The 20,369-nt window shown below is 40.0% G+C and overlaps 2 protein-coding genes across 31 annotated transcripts in view; one reads left to right on the top strand and one right to left on the bottom strand.

Annotated features, from left to right (window-relative positions):
* LOC6730387 (polypyrimidine tract-binding protein 1) overlaps nt 1-4,411 on the top strand; it is a 125,879-nt gene extending 121,468 nt beyond the window's left edge. For all 17 annotated transcript variants that reach the window (XM_039295112.2, XM_039295110.2, XM_044923303.1 and 14 more), the window contains 3 exons: nt 3,082-3,298; nt 3,717-3,794; nt 3,909-4,411. In XM_039295112.2, coding sequence (XP_039151046.1) covers nt 3,082-3,298; nt 3,717-3,794; nt 3,909-4,041 — 428 coding nt within the window. In that variant the 3' untranslated portion in view covers nt 4,042-4,411. The remainder of the gene's footprint in view (nt 1-3,081; nt 3,299-3,716; nt 3,795-3,908) is intronic.
* Nucleotides 4,412-7,199: 2,788 nt separating this feature from the next.
* LOC6730386 (rho GTPase-activating protein 100F) overlaps nt 7,200-20,369 on the bottom strand; it is a 43,779-nt gene continuing 30,609 nt past the window's right edge. For 6 of the 14 annotated variants that reach the window (XM_016177947.3, XM_016177934.3, XM_016177944.3 and 3 more), the window contains exons 6-11: nt 19,243-20,353; nt 19,096-19,175; nt 18,709-19,018; nt 17,882-18,135; nt 15,819-15,942; nt 7,200-15,736 (exon numbers count right to left, since the gene is read on the bottom strand). In XM_016177947.3, the coding sequence (XP_016037169.1) occupies nt 14,064-15,736; nt 15,819-15,942; nt 17,882-18,135; nt 18,709-19,018; nt 19,096-19,175; nt 19,243-20,353 (3,552 nt within the window). In that variant the 3' untranslated portion in view covers nt 7,200-14,063. Of the gene's footprint in view, nt 15,737-15,818; nt 18,140-18,708; nt 19,019-19,095; nt 19,176-19,242; nt 20,354-20,369 lie in introns of all 14 variants that reach the window. The other 8 variants (XM_016177941.3, XM_016177938.3, XM_016177935.3 and 5 more) reach the window with 5 other exon arrangements.

Genomic DNA, 20,369 nt, shown 5'->3' with positions numbered 1-20,369 from the left:
TTGTGCGCATTTGCGCGCTGTGACAGCATCAGCAGCTGTCCGAATTCGTTCCGGTGGCGTATACGTTAATGCTGTGATAATTGAATTCGTCGAAAAATTGACAGCATTTCGAAGACCACAAAATCCTGCCATCGGCTGCAATTGATAAAACTATTGTGCCAACTCTACGCAAATGAAGCGACGAAACCGAAACTAGTCAACTGTTTGACCAAACAAGCAAATTATTGTGCCAAACTAGAAAGTCAACATCCCTTTCGCTCTACACACACACCACTCCTTTTCACTCCCCCAGTCAAACACACAATGGCGAACCAACTACCCAACTACCCCAGGGTATATGAAAACATTAATGGGAATCCTACAGCATATAGACTACAAATGTGCCGCATGGGCTGCCAAATGGCAAATACTTCCACTACTGCCTCCTACCTTTGTTTTAGCCCATCCATCTACACTATTAAAAACTTTAGTGTTCTTTATTTAAGGAATATTCGAAAACAACATTTTATAAAAGATAAGATGCCAATGTTTTTTCAAAGTGTAATCAGCTACCTGGACACAAGAACCAGCCCGAAATGGAACCCGGGTTCGGGGCGGGAGTGCGCACTTATTCACTCATAAAATATTAACAAATTCATTCGTTACTTTGCCCAAAACTCTCGCCAACAAACAAAGACGATTACCGAACGTGGAGCAGCAGGAAGCAGCAGCTGCCCGGGGTCAACCCACACACCCCATGCATACGAAAGTGTCTCGTAAGGTGGTGTGCGTTATGGCGAGGGCCACACACAAAATACGGCTACAATTGCACACTCAGCATACGAATTACAGCGTAAAGGCGCAAAAAGTTTTGCAAGAGAAGTCAACGGAAATCGGAGCAAAAAGGGGGGACCCTACGAGAATCAAAACGGAATGGGCACCCATTCCCAGTACTAAATGCGACAACAATCTGAATGCACGGAGGCAAGGAGCCAGAAAATAGACAAATACGAAATGGAAAGCAATAAGCTTTCCACCACCCACTGTGGCGTCCACTTGGTGGGCAGTTTAAGGTGTTTGCGTACGAAGGATGTTGTAATGGACTATTTTGTTGGGTGGTGGGGCACAGGATGGGGTGAGGCTGGGCGGGATTAAGTTTTGCGCAACGTATTGCCAACCATGTATGAAATTTATTGGCGCACTCCCAGCTGTCAGCTAGGGCCTTTCCCCCCTCCCCCTGTTAGCAAATAATTTTCCTGTTTGCCGTACAAATTACTCCCAAATATTTTGCATAAGCGTACGCATAAAGGCATTTGCAATAAAAACAAACAACAAACACAGACTTTCACATGTGTCGGTCGCATTTCATTGCCATTTGTATTATGGTCGATTACGCATACGCCATGTGTGTGCGTGTGCTGCCAAACTAGAAGTCGAGCTCGGTAAAAGTTTCCTCGGACTTGGGTTGACAATGCTAAGTGACTATTTGAATGACTTGGCGTCGGCCCTCTGTGGGCCACTATTAATTACGAAGCTGGGAAAACGCCGGGCAGAGGATGTTTTGCATAGTTTACGAGCCAGAGATAATAAAGCGCCTGGCCAGTGCGGCCGTAGATCATAGTCAAGGAATTGCTGGACATTAATCGTTCAAATCATGAAAGTTGCAACTAACTTGGAGTTTATCAGGTGGGGGTAGTAAACTCATCCCTAGTTCCGGATGCGGGCTCACCTGAGCCACATTTTCCCCATCCTGTGCGCCTTCCGCTTGTAGAGTAACATTTTCTGAGTGCGGTTGGTCCCAAGTGTATGATGCTTAAAAGTCTTAAACCCAGAACTTCATGCATAAAACAAGGGCAGACCCTCAAAGACTCATCGCCGAGTCATTTCACTTACTTTTCGGTTTCCCCATTCCATGTTCCACTCTACTTTCTTTTGTTAGTTAATAATGATTTGTTTTTGCCGCTGATGTTGGTCAGCAGGCTCAGCTTTGTAATTAAAAGTTTAAGATACTTTTTGAGCCGGGCCCAGAAGCAGCTGCAGCTGTAGGCAAAGTTAGAACCCGCTCCTGGCCCTTTTCGAAATGTGTCTCGCCTGCACATTAATCTTTATTACAAGTGTTTGTCATACACGAGGACGGGTGCAGGGAAAAAGGATGCTTAGGCCATACGAGCAGCGGCGGGCTTTGTCACTGCTGGCGCTCCTTTTATTTGACAATTTATTATATTCCTGCGTCTTTCGTTTTTGAAAATCACTTAATCCATTAGGCAAACAATAAACGGCTGAGTAAGCATATTGCGTTACAATAAAACAGAGGAGCAGTGATAAAATGTGATGTAATTTATTAATGTAATGCATGAGAGTTAAAAAAATGTTGGAACGTTTTCTGGACAGTGGCCTGACCTAAGCTGTCGGATGACTTGGCAGGAACTTAAATTAAATAAAACGTAATCGAAACTGAAATCGAAATGGAAAGGGAGATTGAAATGTATTTGAGTACAGGACTGCGTTGCACATGCATTCCATCCGAGCCGCAGGTGTTATGGCTTCTGAGAATATGAGAAATAAGGCAAAGTCAATTGGAAATGCGCCGGAAAAGAGCCTGGAGATGGCAAACTTTTGTTTGGTAATACTTTTACGGCCAAACAAGCATTTCAGCTCGTATAAATCACCAAAGGCAGACGACATTGATAAAGTTGCAGTTACATCTGAATATGTAAATATTTGCCTGCACTTATTGCTGACTTTGTTCGACGGCTGGTGGTCGGGATCTTTGACTACACTGAGGGAAGGACCGTTCCTTTTAATATAAAAAATATATAATTATTTTTTTTTCGTTAATTATTCTCTGAAATATAAAGTAGAAATACCATAAGAATCGAGTTGAAGGGACAGTTAAATTCATTAGGTTTAGTAAATATTTCTTTGGCAAGGTTTCTTTCTGGGATTCAGGAGTATTTTTATAGCTTGTGGCACAGCAAATAAATTGCATTGCTACAAATACATATATTGACACACAGCAACATTTCCCATACAGACTCATCTAGCAACCGGAAAACTTTTCCCTAGTGTACCCATTTTAACGTGTTACTTTCTGCTCCACAGCCATGTCTCACCTTGATAAATTACGTTTATGGGGAAAGCCGATACGTGTGATGGCAAGCAAACACCAGGCCGTTCAGCTGCCCAAGGAGGGACAGCCGGACGCAGGACTAACACGTGACTACTCGCAAAATCCGTTGCACCGCTTCAAGAAACCGGGCAGCAAGAACTACCAGAACATCTATCCGCCGTCGGCGACACTGCATTTAAGCAACATTCCGTAAGTATTCTACAGGGCATAACAATGCACTGGCTGTGCCTCAGGGAATCAGATGGGGCAGTAGGCGTGGTCGGGTACAGCTTCAGTATGGATGCTGGGAGATGGCTTGATTCGGCACGACAAGGCAATTACAATTATCGCTATGAGCAGTAGAAACCCCGCGTAGCACCCTATTCTTCCAAATTTGACAAAGCACCCCGCTGGCTGGGATTCGCATGCCAACTAGAGGACGGTGACTACCCTCCGCTGCGTGAATTTATGAATCGAGCCAATCGCCCCACAGACAAAGGCCCTTTGAAGCGCCTACCGAGCGGTATCAATGAACCAGCCTCACAGCAGGTGCTGCCACATACCCACGTACCCTTAAATCTGACACTCTTTAAAGGTATCTAACAACATCTTCTCTCCTACCCTGCAGCTCATCCTGCTCTGAGGATGACATCAAAGAAGCTTTCACCTCAAACAGCTTCGAAGTTAAAGCATTCAAATTTTTCCCGTAAGTAAAACCAGCACAGACAACTATTTTTTTATTTTTTATTTTTTTATTTGTATGTGTGCTATTAAAACTATCAGACCTACCACTAAAAACCTCATTCTTTTTATTTTACAGGAAGGACCGTAAAATGGCACTGCTGCAACTGTTGTCCGTTGAGGAGGCTGTCCTAGCACTGATTAAGATGCACAACCACCAGCTGTCCGAGTCGAATCACCTTCGTGTAAGCTTCTCGAAGTCGAACATCTAGAATCCGATGCGAAGTCAGGTTTACTGAACCTGACTAGGTACCTCCGGCGGGTACAGCTACATACAGATGCATCAGCAGCAACACCTTCAGATCCATTGGCAGCAACAAATACAAACTATAATCCGTAGTACAAGAAGAATGCACGCAAACTTCTACTGAAATGGCAGACTCCAGGAGCACTACCCACCCAATCCAACATTAATCAGCAGAAACAATCGATGCAAGAGCTATACCAATTTTAAACAATTCAACTCACTCTAAGAACTGTTTTCTGTTCATACACCACCCTTTAGTGGGAAAAGACACAACCAATTAAGGAATCTTAAAAAAAAACTACAAATAAACTAAAAATAAATATACATTAAAATTACCACGAAAATAGCATTTTAAGTTATGGCACGCGCAGACAACAAAACAAACAAGCAACCCACAAACTAACAATCAGCAACATCGTAACTTAAGCTTAACTTTAAACCTATAGTTCGTAAGAAAACTGCATTGCATAAAAAAACAAAAAATATATGATGAGTAGAGATGAGTTAGGTATGTTTAAAGTAAAGAGAGAAAGATCGTAACTTAAAATATTTTAGTGCACTCTACTGTGTTTTGGTTTTAAAAAACGACAGAAAGTCAAAAACATACGAAAAGAAGAAATTATGTTAAAAATGAATTAAGGCAATGTTTTATTATGTACATGATGCTGTTATTATATTTTAAATGAATGCAACTTAACTTTAATTTTTTACAAGTGCGCAACTTCAATTGAAGAAATAGCATACACGTAGCTCATAGATGTTTTAATTTTGCTAGACCTAAAAAGTAAGAAAGTATTTAGAAAAACGGTCCCGAATAAGCACATCGAGCCCTAAGCATATTGAAGTATAGCAAGGCAATGTGAAATAACGTTAAATGGAATTTAAGAAAATTGTATTAATTTTAATAAACCTATATAAATCAATAATTTGGACACTGCAGAGATATATCCTTGGCACGTCCGTTTGTTTAGACTATCGGGAGAATAATAATTTTAAAGGCAGTTAAATCAACGCGTACGTAAACCTTTTGTGTGTATGTATATGTAAATGTTGTTAAACTAGCGCAAATTATACAAAAACGATCAAATATACATATAAGTATGTATGTATTGAACTACAACAAACAGGAAACAGGAAATTAAACAAATTTTAAGCTAAAAAGTATAATCTTAAAGTATATATCAAAACACAAGGTAATAATATATTATCATAGACATACTGGTAACGAAAGACATATACGTGTTTTAGCAAGAAAACTGAATGATTTTTTGATAATTTTACAAGGACCTCACAACGGACAACACACACAAATACACGCATGCAGACATATGGTCACGCATACAGAAGCGAACAAATATGGAAGTTTATATATATTTAGAAAGTGAAATTATTTGTATGTTGGAGCAAAGAACAAAGGAAATGAGATAAAGTAATAAAAGTCAAAATACAGAAATGGTTAAAGAATCAACTAAATGTAACTTACATGATATGGATTTAGATCGTAAGCATGAGTAGAAGTGATCGTAATTTAAAATTAAAACAAACACAATGGAAACAATTAATTTACAATACAAAATTAACAAGAACGGAAAAAATGAAATGAGTATATCTAAACGAAAACGTGTACGAAAAGCAACAGTAAAATATTGTAAAATGTAAAATTTATTATAACACTATATTTACAGTTATAAACAAACGCGCGGGCAATACAGAAATATGACCGAAGTGGGCAAGCTGATCACGTGTGAAAAACTTTGTTTAAATCAGCTCACAGAAAAAGTTGACAATGACTACCTACATTTTTCATATAACACAGAACGCTTAGCAAACATTTGAAAGCCAACTCTAGCGTTTCATATGCATACTGCAACTAGCTCTCCAAATAATCTTAACCTTAAACCTATTTATCCTACTTACATATGATCTATGTCTATCTCTAATATATTTATATATAAACAATTTACACGTTTTGTTAGAGCATCTAAGCAAAATGAAGCAAAATGATATATATCTATATCAGACCCACGACTGCTAGAATTTCATACGAGAACTCTTGACAAATCAAAATTTCATAAGTATTTAGCGAACTTACTTCTACAACTGCATACAGCCGAAGCTACCCAAAATACGTTAACGATTCCAGTTGGACCCTTTCACAACAACCACTTCTACTAAACAATCAGCAAAGGTTAAGGACGGGGATCAGATCGGTGTCCTTACTGATCGTTGGTATGCAGCGTTCAAAGAGTAATCAAATATTTAGCCCAACGATAATATAGATACAAAGGCGCTACTGCGTGCAAATGTTGATAGTAAACACGACACCGAGCAGCATACGAATTAATATAACTAATAGAGAATATAATAAATCAAATACTATCATAAATATACATTGAATCAAGATACAGTAACAGCGGAGGCGAGAAGTCAGATGCGCAAAGTAGGCAATGCTAATTGACAAACAGTACACTAAAAGTATTACTTTACCATGTAGAGAAACGACTAACAATTAATTTACACTTAAATTGAAGTCTCGTATTGAAGAACCGATCAAACAAACAGAATCAAATAAGAACGAGTTGCATTGGCCGAAGTCAAAATGTCGAAACCAATGTGATCTTGAACGGCTTAATCGCAGGAAGTAACATAATTCAAGAATTGGAATAATAAGTGATGGGGTCTTAGAAAAGCCAACAGTTTTATGTTGTACATTAATAGTTGCAAGAAGAAATTTTACCGTAATTCATAGTGAAACAAAAAGCGAAGACTAATCGAAAGTTACATATATACAAGAAGAGCACATGTTCGAATGTTGTGAGCCATGTGTGCCATGTGTGTGTCGTATAACACACGCAGGCTTATCTATGTGCTACTTTAACAGTTAGATGAAAACAGATATATATGTGTATTGTACTATATGTAATTGTAGGTATAACTATACATAAAAGTGTCGACGAGAACGCAGCACATTATTAGAGATATACAGATTGACTCAACATGGAATACCAGAGTTAAAACTAATCACAAACTACAATCAAGTCAACGTAAAGATGGGAGATAAACAGTTTTGAGTTACGGAACTACATGCACAACATATTTGACATGAACAGAAACATATCAGCATTTTTTGACACATGAATAGTTTATTTAGACCCCCACCATTTGTTCTGTAGATCCCTTAATTTATGTAATTTCCGCCTTACTTGAGACCGCTATTTTTCAGTATAGTCCAAATACACAAACAGGGTTGATAGAGTAAAAACAAAAGGGATGCATTATAGAAGCAGTGTTTGCTACAAATTGTTAGTTCGGCAAGAGTAAAAAAAAAATTATTTATTTAAGAAGTAAGAATACGCGGAAGTCATAGATGGAAGCATAGGGAAATTTTTCGGAATATTGGAAGAGACAGACGATAATACAACATTAAGCAAAGATGTTTATATTCATTTGTACAGAATACCAGTTTGTCTTATTTGTTTTTTTATACTCAGTTGAGATATCCTTTGTAAGCAGATAATATATATGTTGTTTATGGCGAAGTCAAATGACGCGAATCAAAAACGTTGTACGTTTATGGGTTTTTTACTATACATTACCTTTACCTATAGTTAGCTAAATCTGTATGTGCTTCACATGATGCTTTTGTCCTAATTGTTTTCCACAGCATTTTTGAGACCACTTAGTAAATCATAAAAGTTCACAACAGGCAGAAGTTCCTACTTTATAGTAAAAAGGTAAACGTTTTAAACATAACTAAAAAAGAAAACTAGCATCAGTGAATTTAATACGGATACACATAAATCAAGTACAATTTTAATTTGATTTTCTTACCAATTGCATTTTTCCCTTTCTTCTTGCTTTTATTAAGGGTTTGATTTTCTTGGTCTGTCTAACTCCTGTTAATAACTAATGCGGTTTTTCATAGGTCAGGCATTACTGAAAAAATTATATAGGGGCCAAGTATAAAATATTAACAATTTAACAATTATCGATTGAATGACTAAAGTAAAGAAGCCGGTAAGGACCAGCCAATTATTTGTTTTATTGGTACCCCAGTCTTCAGAAGAAATTAAAAATAGAAAGCTATGTTAGTCACCGCACACTTTCACTATCAGGCATCAGCTTGCCAGAAAGTCTGGCAAGTAACCTCAACTCTTAACTGCTTAACTAACTCAACTGCGAACAGACACACGCGAAACAATCAAACATTTCTGAAATCAAACTTTTAGTATATACCAAGCAAGAACACTTTGAAACTTTTGCGCTCTCTAATTGTACAACTTAATGGTAATACGACAAAATAATCATTTTATGCTCTAAATGATAAAGTAAAACTAAACGGCGATGTTTACGTAATGCAAGATTTTTCTCACCAAATTTTACTACAAATCTCTTATGTGTATTGTATATAAAAAATCAAAAACTAAAAAGTGTATGGATATATTTAAATGTTTTGTGATTGCGCAGAAAAGCAACACTAAGACAAAAGCAGCGCATGAATCGTCAAAACGAATCAACATGACTCTTAAATTTTTTAATTCCTAAGGTACATTTTCATATTGCAATTGAATTTGAAGGCACAAAGTGAAATGCAAGATAAAACTGTACGTAGGAATCGATGCATTAAGCTTGTTAAGCTGAAGGTACTTAGAAGTAATGAGCAAACTGAAGACAAGTGGCAGTAACTAAGTGGAAAAGAGAGCGAATTTGCAGCCTGCGGCGATGTCACCGAAATATTCTATTACGCGCAGCATTGGGATTGCAATAATACGAGAAGAATATTTGTTATGTTACAAGCATTAATTAATTAATTATTATAATATTAATTATTATTGAAAATATTTGAGAAATAAAGATAAAATAAAATGATTCGAATCATTAATTAAGCTTTTTTTTTAGAGCTGACATCGCAGAATATAAACCCCAGCAGGAGTCGCATTGTTTTGCTACGGATTATGGTTGCCACATAAAAAATTTTCTTTGAGAAGGCGATAAATTTGGCACAGACAGACACAGCAGTAGGTGTAACTGATCAACTTACGTAGATTTCTAGCTGAAAATGACTTCCCCAATTAAAGTTTAAATAATTCAACAAGTATTTTATTTATATGTATATATATTTTCATTAAATAATTTAACATCGCTTTATTCGTACGCAGGGAACGATTTATGTATTAGTTTGCATTTCGTTTTGCTTTCCGTTTTCCGTAGTTATGCATAATTATTATTGTTATTTGTTTGTAATAAATTATACTGTTAAGTTTACTTGCTTTTTAGGCAATCACATACGCGCGGGCGTCCCATGCCTGTCCGCCTTTGCGTTATGAACTTCCGCCATGTCTTTGTGAAATTTATTATTTCATTTACGCAATAGCAAAGTATCTTTATGTACCGCCTGTTTTATATCTATTTTAACGTTACAATTTACTTGTTTGCTTGTTTGTGGCAGTGGTAAATCAGAGTATTATCCGTTCTAACGAATCCTCGCTGTTTGCGAACCTGTCAGTTGGCTGGATCAGGTCTTGTTCCGATGTGGTTTAACATCTTCGTGCATCTGCGTTATAGGTTTGGAGATCCGCAATAAGATATTGAGATATATACATATGTATGTTCATTACGCTTAATTGTTTGTGTTGTATTCATATGCCATTAATAGGAGGTCCAAATAAGGAAGAAAAAACTTAATAGGATGTAGATTCTTTTTAACATTGGTTTTTTTTTTTTGCTTCCTTTAATGGTGGGTTTTTAAAAACGGTTTGATGAAGTTAATTATATAATTTGTTATAATTTTGCACAACGACCTGGGAGGAGTGTGATATTTTTGCTATAGATCTATCCCTCATTGTTTAATTCTCTACATGAAAACTTTCCTCCTTTTCGTAAGGTTTTGAACTATTGGTTAGACTATTTTTATATTAAACTTGCATATTAAGTAGGTAGCAATCTGCTGGTGGTAATATTTGTATTGTTTTTTGCTAATATTTTACTATTACTTTAAGATTTGTTAAGTTACTTCGATAAAGTTCAATGATGCGCTGGAACGGGAGGGAGGGAATACACCAAAACATTTCAATTGACCGCTTAAACAAGGAAAACTCTGAGACTTTTTATACTGGGGATCTTCAAAATGCTAGTGTATGAATATTTTTGTTTTGATGTCGATCTTTATGCAAGGGGAGTTGTATGTTCTTGATTCACTTTTGTTTTCCTTCTTCCTTTTGTTTTATATGGTTTTCAGTCTTTTCAACAAATTGATTGCGTGGATTTTGTAAATTTGTTTGCTGGATTGTTCTTGTTGTGGCTGATGTTGCTATTGTTGAGTTGCACCTGCAGCGTATGCTGGTGATGACAGATCTAAAGATTCAACTAAAATGCATCGCCTTAACGTTTGATGGAGTATGCTCATGATGTGCTGCACTTAGTTTTTAGGTGGGTCTCCCCTTGATTTCTTTGTTTTTTTGTACATTACGCCTACTATAACTTGCTAAAGCCCTGAGCATTTGGTCTCCATTTACTTATTAAGTTCGACAGAAGAAATCTTTTCCTTACAAACCGCTCGAAAAAACCATAACAAAAATCCCCGTAAAGCGTCAATGGGTTATCAAGGTGGGCAAAAATTAAGTATACAAAGGTGCGGGTGCGAAAGGGTATTTTTAGTTTTAAATTAAACGAAACTATAGGCATACTTAAACACACTTATTCTTTACATATAATTAGGCGTATCCATTATCGAAACTAGCCAAATCGTGTGGTACAACAGATCCCCCATCTCACTACCCGAAAGTACATGGGAGGAATCGATCGATTTTACTTGGAGATTAGGTTTTGAACACAATCTGAATCTGCATCCTGCCAACTTTGCCTATGTGCCCGATTCTATTCGTATGCATATTACCTGTAGTAGGCTTAGTTACTTTCTCTAATATGTTTAAGTGTTCGATATTGTGCAATACATTTTAATAAATTAGTTCGTTTCTGTTAATTCACTGTTAACTAATTTAATGTCTAATGGGTTAGCATATTTATCAATTCATTTGCCATTTTCGTTTGCCAGCTAAAAGTTGGATTGGTTTTCAGTATCAGATAATTAGTGTTTAGTTAGTTGTAGCTATTCTAGATTAAATGCATGTACAATTTGTAGTACTTGGTTTCCCGCCAATCGAGTTTTGGTTTGTTGTTTGTTTAGTTTGGTATTTATCTATTTATATTATGTAGTTGCCGCTCGACTGCTATTAATTTAGGTTTGTATACATACTTCGATACACGAATACTTTGCGTTAACAATTTTTCTCTCGTCTGCTACTTCGTTCAGCTGCAATCTGTTTTCGTTATTTGCTTTAAATGTACGATATGACACAGTGATATATATTCCATAGTGTATGCTTATGCTTACGAGTTCTAAGTACAAGTACAAATAGATATCGAACAAGATCGGGTCCAGAAAAGTAGCTCCAAGCGACAAACCACAAACCGATGCCACTGCAGTCGCTGCCTCCACTTCCTTCTTCCACCACCAACTGACAACGCTCGAATCTCCGCCACGTTTTACATCTAGTGCTAACTAACTACGACTATGAAGCCACAACAATTCGCAAATAAACCGAAGTGCTGTCATAGTATCCTCCACCAACTCCGCTACTATTATATGGTATATAAGGAATATTTATAGAATTTGTAACCGTGTAATTCTGGTCGTTCAACGATTAAAGCTTTCGGGATAAACCAATTTAAAAACCGGGTTGCAGAGCTAATAGGGGTACTAGGGTCTTACTTGTGTTTAAAACGAAGGCGACAGCTTTAGTAACATTGATGTTTCTTTGTTGTTATGCATGAAGTTAAAACCGTAAAATCAATTAAGAAGTTGGGCAGCAATGGCGGCAAGCAAGACACACCACCACAAAATATGTAACTAACCCGCCTGAACTTCCGATTTCTTTTTACTTTGGTTAAAAATTCTACGTGCTATATGCAATAATTAACAATTCACTATATAAAAATCAATTTGCTCAACTATATGGTTGCCTATTTTGTGGTTTTAAACTCTTTGGTTTGGTAATCATGTTTAACACTTTAAATGCTATCCATTCTTATAAATTAAATCTGGCAACAATTAACCGAATAATTTACTATTTAAAATCTTATTGTGTTTTGGGGTTCCCAATCGATCTTTATAAGCCGTACTAATTGTTAAAATCAAATAATCCGCAATATTTATTAAGGGTTATATAAGTGGGTTATATAAGTTCGATTAGTTATGGAAATGAATGTACTGTGAAGTAATAAGTGAGGCTTTTTACTTTAATTGATTTTATTTAGTCGCTGAAGAAAGTTGTACTTGCATGAAGACGAATGATTATTCATTTTTGTTAGCTAACATAAATCTTTCTGATTTCTGATCTTTAATTTGTTTTCTTGGTTTTTTGTTTTTTCCTATTTTAGTCGTATGTTACTTAGATTGATTCTGTCTAGCTTGAGTTAAATAATCAGAGGTATAGGCTGTTTTTCAACCCCTATGACTATAACCAGCTTTATTTACTGGTTACTTGACTACGGGATCGGTAAATTCCTTTTTGGGTATTTACAGTTCCGCAACATGCATTCGAAAGTATTATAAATTTAAAGTGTTATAAAATTGAGATCGTTATAGGGTCATTTAAATGTAATTTCCTATACAATTGGGGTTAAGCACAGTTGGTCATTAATACGTTTTAAAAAGCCTTGAAAACATACCTGCTGTAAACTTCTTAATCGCAAAGCGCTCTTAACTTGCTATTTAGTAATATATATTAACATTACATTCTTTTCATCGCTTGTATAATTATGATTAAATGTTTAGAAATATTATACTGTACCGTTGTATATTAGTGTATATATCAGACTTTGTTTCATACAAAAACTAAGCACATTGATTCGATAATAAATTCATGTATTTGTATTTTGCATGTCAGTTTGCGAGTGGTGTCTGCTATGTGAAACCCTAATCGGGAGTTCGATCGTTACTTGATCACATACGCACATTTAAGTTTTATAAAAGAGGCATGGGGAAACATTTTAGGCAAATATGTTGCTCAAAAAGTCATAGATTATTTAATTGGACAGGTTGTCATAGTCGTGTAAATTGCTTTTGCAGATAAGAGAGTTGGTCACATTGAAACGCTCAGAAAAGAGATTACGTGGGTACATTATAATAGCTTTCCTTATATACAGTTTCCACTGCGAAATTGGAATATATGTATAAGTAACGAATCGTGTGTCTGTCAGAGGGGTGTAAGTTGATATAGGAGTATTTTTAAAAATTAAATGCGCGTTCAACCTTTTGGGTAAGTTCTTCTATTTGTTTTTCTTAAGTGTCATTTATTGTATACGCTGTTGACTTTAATCAATGTATATTTTAGTTCATTAAAAATACTGTTCGTAAATATTTTTGAATTCGGATTTATGTTAGCTAAACTGCAAACCACTGTCAAGCGCTTCAAGACTTTTAACGCTACCAGGGATAAGCTTTCACAAGTATTTATAAACACATACACAGAGCTCGGCACTATTTAATTTTATGTATGTAGATTATGCTAGCTTTTGACTCTAAAGCTTAGAGGGATGTCATTGGGATGTTATATGCAATTATCGATCGTACTTTGTAAATTTGTAAACTGTAAATACTTCAAAAGAACACTTTCAGCATTGTGTGGCATTAGTTGTTACATAACTACGATAGTACGCGCGCAATGCAATGGCGAAAGGGTAAGATTTCTTTGATGCTTCCGATAAAACTCGTAGAGTGGAATAAAAAAGTTCAATCAAGAGCACAGCAGTTGAGTAGTTGACAGTTGATCGTTTTTCGTTACCGAAAAGGTAAAGGTGAACTAAGAAAGGTTAAATCAGGAAGACTAGCTTTTAGATTTTTCAACTTTCGCCAATTGTACGCGTATAATCGTAGTTGTATCTATATTCCTTGCCCCTAACCGCATTTATAGCCGTTTTCCTTCCTCACTTGATGTCATCGTACTCATCGCTACCGTTTTTCGAGTCTCCTGACGACTGAAAGGCCATAACGGCCGCTCTGTGGTGGCCCTTGTCCGCGCCTAGCTTCTCCTCCCCGTGGGCATTACCCCCGTTGCTGCCCGGCTTTTCATCGAAGGCGTCCAGGAAGGGGTTAGTGGCGGCGTACTGAGCCCTATAGGTTCCCAGTGTGTGATAGTTGTTGCCCCCGTTGGCAAAGGGGCGCGAACTGCTCACACTGGAGCTTGTGCTCGTGTAGAAGTCGTAGCTATTTGTGGAGCCCGTCATAGAGCTGACCCCACTACTGCTGGCGGTTCCGGCTCCACTTCCACTCGCCGAAGAGTGGTACGAGGAACTGTTGGCCGATCCGCCAAACAGAGCTGCCCCCGTGGATGTTCCGTTTTTGGGCAAGGTGCCGTACAGATGCATAGTATTGTGGTTACCGTTGCCGTTGGTGGTGGTGAAGGGACTTGGACTGGCGCTAGAGTGGTTGTGGCTACTTCCATTGCCATTACCTAAGCCACTACTGCCAAATAGCGTACTGCCGAAACTTCGAGTCTCGGAGCTTGCTCCCGAAACTGCTCCCAACCCAGTTCCAGACCCCCCTCCTATTCCCGACTTACTGATACTGCTGCCGGAGTTCTTGGTGTCATTGGTGTAGGTGGTGGTGGTGATGACTCCACTGGCCGCAGTGGTGCCTCCTATGTACGTCTTGGTCTCCGTTTCCGAGGAAGATGAAGAGGCGAGGCTGTCAAACAAACGCCGACCTGTTGAAACCATAGAGGTCGCGGCGGTCGTACTACTGGCCGTTCCAGTCCTGCTATTGCTATCCTTGCTGTTGCACAATCGTGAGGGCGATGACAACTTCTGGCTGTTCGCATTAATAGATGATTCCACTGAGCCGGTGGTGTACTTGCTTATAGCTCCAGTTGTAGCACCCGGTTTGCTCGATGATCCCGAGATAGGCGTAACTAGTTGGTAAGTACCCTTAGGCAGACCATCGCCGCTACCCGGTGGCGAGGGAGATTCCGGTGACTTGATTGGCGTAAACTGCACTCGCGGCTCCCGCTTAAGATACTTGGACATCAGCTGACTGGTGGTCATGGCCTGCGATTGGGCCAGCAAGGCATTTGTGGACGCCGATGACTTGTAGGAGACCAGGTCATCCGAATCGTCTGAAGAAGTGGTCGGGGCTGATGTGGCCGTAGAGCCAGCACTCAAAACAGTTGCCTGCGATGAACTGGAGCTGGATGTAGCGCTCGACTTGTTACGCATTGCTTTGTAGTCCTCGCCGCCACAAAGGCCACTGGCATTTGCCTTGCTGGGAGTGTAGCTACTGTTGCCAAGGCTGATCTTCTTGGTCTCCGAGCCAGTGTACTTGGAGCTGTAGCTGGACTCTTCGTTTACCGAACTCTTTGCCTGCGCCTTATGCGTATGATAAAAGTCTACATTTCCCCTTCGAGAAACTGTTCCATTGCTTTCCTTGCATCCCAAGGTCGACTCTGTATCCGCCTGTGTGGTGGGGGTGGTGATTTCAACGGGCGCATCTTTTTGCAGCGGCGGTTTCTTCATCACAATGGAGTATGGACTGGATGGCTGGTCGACGATCTTGACTTGCTTAACGGAAACAGGCGAAGCACCGCGCTTGATGGTGTCCGTGCCTACAGAAAATTACAAGAGCCACGTTATCTTTCCCCTCTAATAACATACACAATGCCATGTAGGAGCGTTTAATATACTTACTTTTACCCGATCCGGAGCCTGAGCCCGTCGATGCTGAGCTACTGCCGGGGGAGGGTGTGCCTGGAAGTGGCAGTGGCGATGGGTCGGGAATTGCTGAGCCCACTGAGCCCCCCAATTGATAGGGCTGCAAGAAAATAGCGAACGGAAAGGAGAGCAGGGGAAGTCCCGCAAAGTTGGTTAAATGTTGGCTAAAAGTCAATTAAGGCTGAAAGTAGCTTCAAGGGCGTCAATACGTGCAAATTCTTGGTTTTGGGTGGTGCAGAAAGAATTTGAAATTTTGAATCATTTCGGGGCTTAGTGTTAGAGTGTTAATGGTTGTTTTCAAGTGGGTAAATGTGTGACACATACACGAGCACATTTATATTCATAGACAAAAAAGACAATTTCACTGCGTGCGCGGTGCGATTCTCATACAGGTGACGGCCAATTCGTTAACCAATTACATGTTATTTTTGGGATTCGGGTGAGTATGTGGGCATTGGTAAAGTTCTTGGCTTGTGATAAGGCGTGAGTTGTATTTCATGCAAGCGTAAAAGCAACACTATTCGAAATTGACTTTAAATAATAAGTTAACTAAAGAAATATATGTGTATTTTCAATTAAGTCGAACTGTGTGCGTTGAGTAAGAGCGGACTTACTGGACTGTGGATTTAAGGATTTCAACGAAAATTTGAACTAAGGGAGTGTGAATAGGATGCAACTGAACTTCAGAGAACAATTAAATGCTCCGATACGTTTCCCCTCCGGCTTTGAGATGTTCTACACTATTTAAGCTGTGCTTTCGAATTCTGGGAAAATTAATGCGACAAGGTGTCGGGGACTTGGGTGGTGGGCTTTAACCAACAAGAGGAGCTAATCTATTCCTGGGGCGGGTGTGTAAGCAATTCCAATGAAACGCAAGTTAGGTATGATTGATGAAGTTTTTACAATGGCAGTGGCACTCGATATTTATCGATATTTATGAAGCTTTTATAAGATGTGTCTTTCATTTGGTATGTGTAGGCATACATGATTTACATATTGAATGGGAGTGAAATACATATGTTTGGGGAAAACTGTCGTTACGAGTATGTTTATTTGTTACCAGTAGTGGGCCAATCATGCTTTGCACGCCGTTTAACACCATTAACATCATCACCATCATTATGTCAGACTGATGTATAGATTATGAATGTACGTATACATTTATGTATCACAATTACAACGTCTATCGATCAAGGATCACAGCAAATTATTGTTTACTTTACTATTATAATATAAGTATTGTAATATATTGTTTTCGTAAAAAGCAAAAAAAAAAATTAATAACAGATAATGCTTCAATATTGAATAGTTCATTGGACAAATATTTTTTAAACTTTCATCTTTTGCAGAACGGTCAACAGGAAAAGAAGAAGGAACATGTTTCAGCGTACGTGTTTTTGTGTACATGTTTGTAGGGTTAGTGTCTAATGAATGAAAATAATGGAAATGGCACGGTTAACGATTTCCTGAAAAAATAACTAAATGAACGTTATGTCCCACATGAACATTATGAGTCTACCAGGAAATTATTTTGAAAAGTTTATTGCCGTTAACTGTCACACCAACACTTTTAAAAAATGTTTCGATTTTTATGGTTTGGCTTGACAATTCTTATCGGTATGCTAAAAATAATACCGCCCAAAGCTGTCCAGCCCACACTTTTGACATGTTTTGATCCTATTATTTGTCATACCAACTTCTTTCGGTACTCCAAAAATGTTTTAACCCGCCCACTCTAATGGCCTTCTCTCTGGTTTTCTGTAAAGTTACTTGCCCAGAAAAATTGTCTAGTTTAAAAAAATCAGGAATTACAAATTTAAAGCTGACTTGGAAGGAAAAGCATATTTTTAAAATGCCTTCAATCTTTTGCCCCATTACATTGAAATATGGATGTTAGGGGAGGGGTGTGTTGTGGGTTTATGGTGGATGATATGTTTGTATGCATGTTTTCTGGAAAAGTGTGTCTCTGTTGTATTCATTGTTCGCGCCTTCGGCTGTTTTGTTGTGGTTGCTGTGTTGTGTGGATTCTGTTTGTTTACCTGTTGCACCGCTTGTTGCAAGGCTCGATGCGATTGAGCTAACTGACCCACTACTGATTGATACAGATGATTGTTGGCTGTGGCTGAGAGCTGAGGATGGCCTTGGGAGAGTATGTTGGTTACCGAAGTGGACGAGCGCAGAAGATTGCCCGCCGCCATGAGCTGCGCCTGCTGCTGCAGTAGAAGTTGCTGTCTGTCCGCTGGCAACGCACTGACTTTGCTTCCACGCTGCCCTGTTGACTCGCCGCGCCGACCTGTCTACATAGGACTCTGTATTAATCAATATTAATGTGGACGCGCTTTGGGGTGTTTTCAGTGGCTGAGAGGGTAAGGTGAGAGAGGACTGCGGTTACCACTTGATTGCTTCCATGTGTTTTAAAACATATTCTGATATTGATTTAGTCAAGTCAAAACATATGTTTACTTAAGCTTAAGCGATCTTCCAATCATACAAAGTGTGCACCGCACCCACTTTATTGGCATTAAAATCGGAATCAAAATTGTGGCTAAGCTGAAAATAGCGCTCGAAGTGGCAACCGTGGCGTGTGGGTGATGGGGACGGTGTGTACTTGTGTCTGGGTGGGTTGCATAACAGCTAACAGTAAGAACGGTTTTGTGACGCACTTTATATTGAAGAACGAGCGGGTGGCACAGATTTGGACTTGAAACTGCTGCTGATGCAGCTATGCATCCAAAGCAGGAACGAAAGTAGGAATCAAACTCTTGCAAGTGTGGTGGCAATAATTGGTAGGTTTTTTGTTAAGTGTTGGGGCTTGGGGCTATTTGGTAGCTCTGGGGTAGGGAATCGGACGCTGGGAGTACGTTACCTGAAGCAACACCGGCCATATTGCTCATGCTCCCGGCGGTGACCAAGCCGCCCATCATCGCCCCCGCAGCGCCGCCCATGTGCTGCGCCATCTGCTGATGCTGCGCCTGCGGCTGCGGCCAGATCTGCAGCAGATACTTAAGCACCGCGATCGGCTGAGCGTGATCGATGTCAGCACCCGGCTGCGCACTCGCCGAATGCAGCATCAGCGGTGGGCCCATCACGGTGGCCAACGCCTGGGCGGACATCTTATTGCGCTCCGAGTTTGAAACGACCAGCGAGAGGTGATCAAGAAGGAATACCAGGGTTGCCTGTAATTATTCCAATTACGAAATTGGAATACATACTATAGTTAAAGTTTTTTAAACTTAAAAGCGACTGGTCTTACCCTGTTCGCCCGCGGCAGGCAGTCGAGAATGCTAAGCATCAGTTTCGCATTGCCCTCCGGGTCATCTGGCAGGCAGACAGCTATATATTGGATAAAGACAGTCCAATTGGTATTTAAAAAAATCTTCTTAAAACTAATGGTTCTCACCTAAGGCATCCACCGTCATCTGGAAAAGACAGCGCGTGAACAGCGGCTCGGGCAGCTCCCTGAGGTAATCCTTGAGGACGCCGGTGATGACGTTGATGTCAGGAACATGTTCCGGGGTCAATTCCACTGCACGGCTATTGCGCTCAAAGGCCTCGCGTAGCAATCGCTTCTTGGTAGCCGAGCCGCACAGTCGATACAACCCGATTATATCAAGACCACGCCGCTCCACCTCCTCCACACAGCGCCTCAATACGATGGGAACGGGTGCACTTCCGGGAGCATTTTTAGACTCCCGATTCACCACCGTTTCCAAATCAGCGCCGAAGAGCGTAGGGTAACCTGCTCTCAGGCTCGGAAGCCCCCTTCTCTTGTAGAGAGCCAGTGGATCCGTGTGCCGCATGCGAATGTATATCGTACCTCTTGGTTCAACCTTTAAGGCCAGTTGATGAAGTGGAGACTGACGGAGGATCGACGATAACGAGATTGCGCCTCGGTAGCACAACTTGTGTCTGTGCTGCGGGTCCCAAGAGTAGACTAGTACATCTAACTGTTTGTTGCCCACCAAGTCGAGCTCAAACGACTCGTCCCAGTCAAACTGCAGGTCACCCGATCGCACCACAGTCCGTGCTTTATGTACTCGATCGCACTCGATTACGCAGTAAAGATCTCTGGTTTGGCCCTGTGTCGCCGCCCCTGCTGCTCCCTCTGGAGCGGTTCTTAGGCCGCGACCTGCTAGCAAATGAATCCATAACATGCCGGAGATCCCCCCAATATCGACGATGGGCTTATCCAGCTTGTACTTGGCAAACTCCGCCGGGTTGATGTCGATTTGGCGGTGTGGGCGTGGTAAGGTCGCACTTGGCGTTGGTGCCGGACTCTGGTGACCACCGGTGCTCAAGATACTGCCGCTCGGACTGGCGGGACCAGCGGAAAGCTCCAGTAACTGTCGCATGCGCCGTATGCTAGGCGAACGAATGGAGCCCGCTCCTCCAATGTGCTGCGAGGACATGGAGCGCACGGGTAGTGCAGAAATTGGTCGGGTAAGACCCATGTTCCGATCGAGAGTGCCCGTTCCAAGAATATGGTTTCTACTGGAGTAGATGCTTTCCGTCTAAATGAATTTAAAA

Source organism: Drosophila simulans, chromosome 3R, assembly GCF_016746395.2.
Source record: "Drosophila simulans strain w501 chromosome 3R, Prin_Dsim_3.1, whole genome shotgun sequence".
Taxonomy (NCBI): Eukaryota; Metazoa; Arthropoda; class Insecta; order Diptera; family Drosophilidae; genus Drosophila; species Drosophila simulans.
Note: the sequence above shows the minus strand (reverse complement) of the source record. Positions and strands in the feature narration are given on the sequence as shown.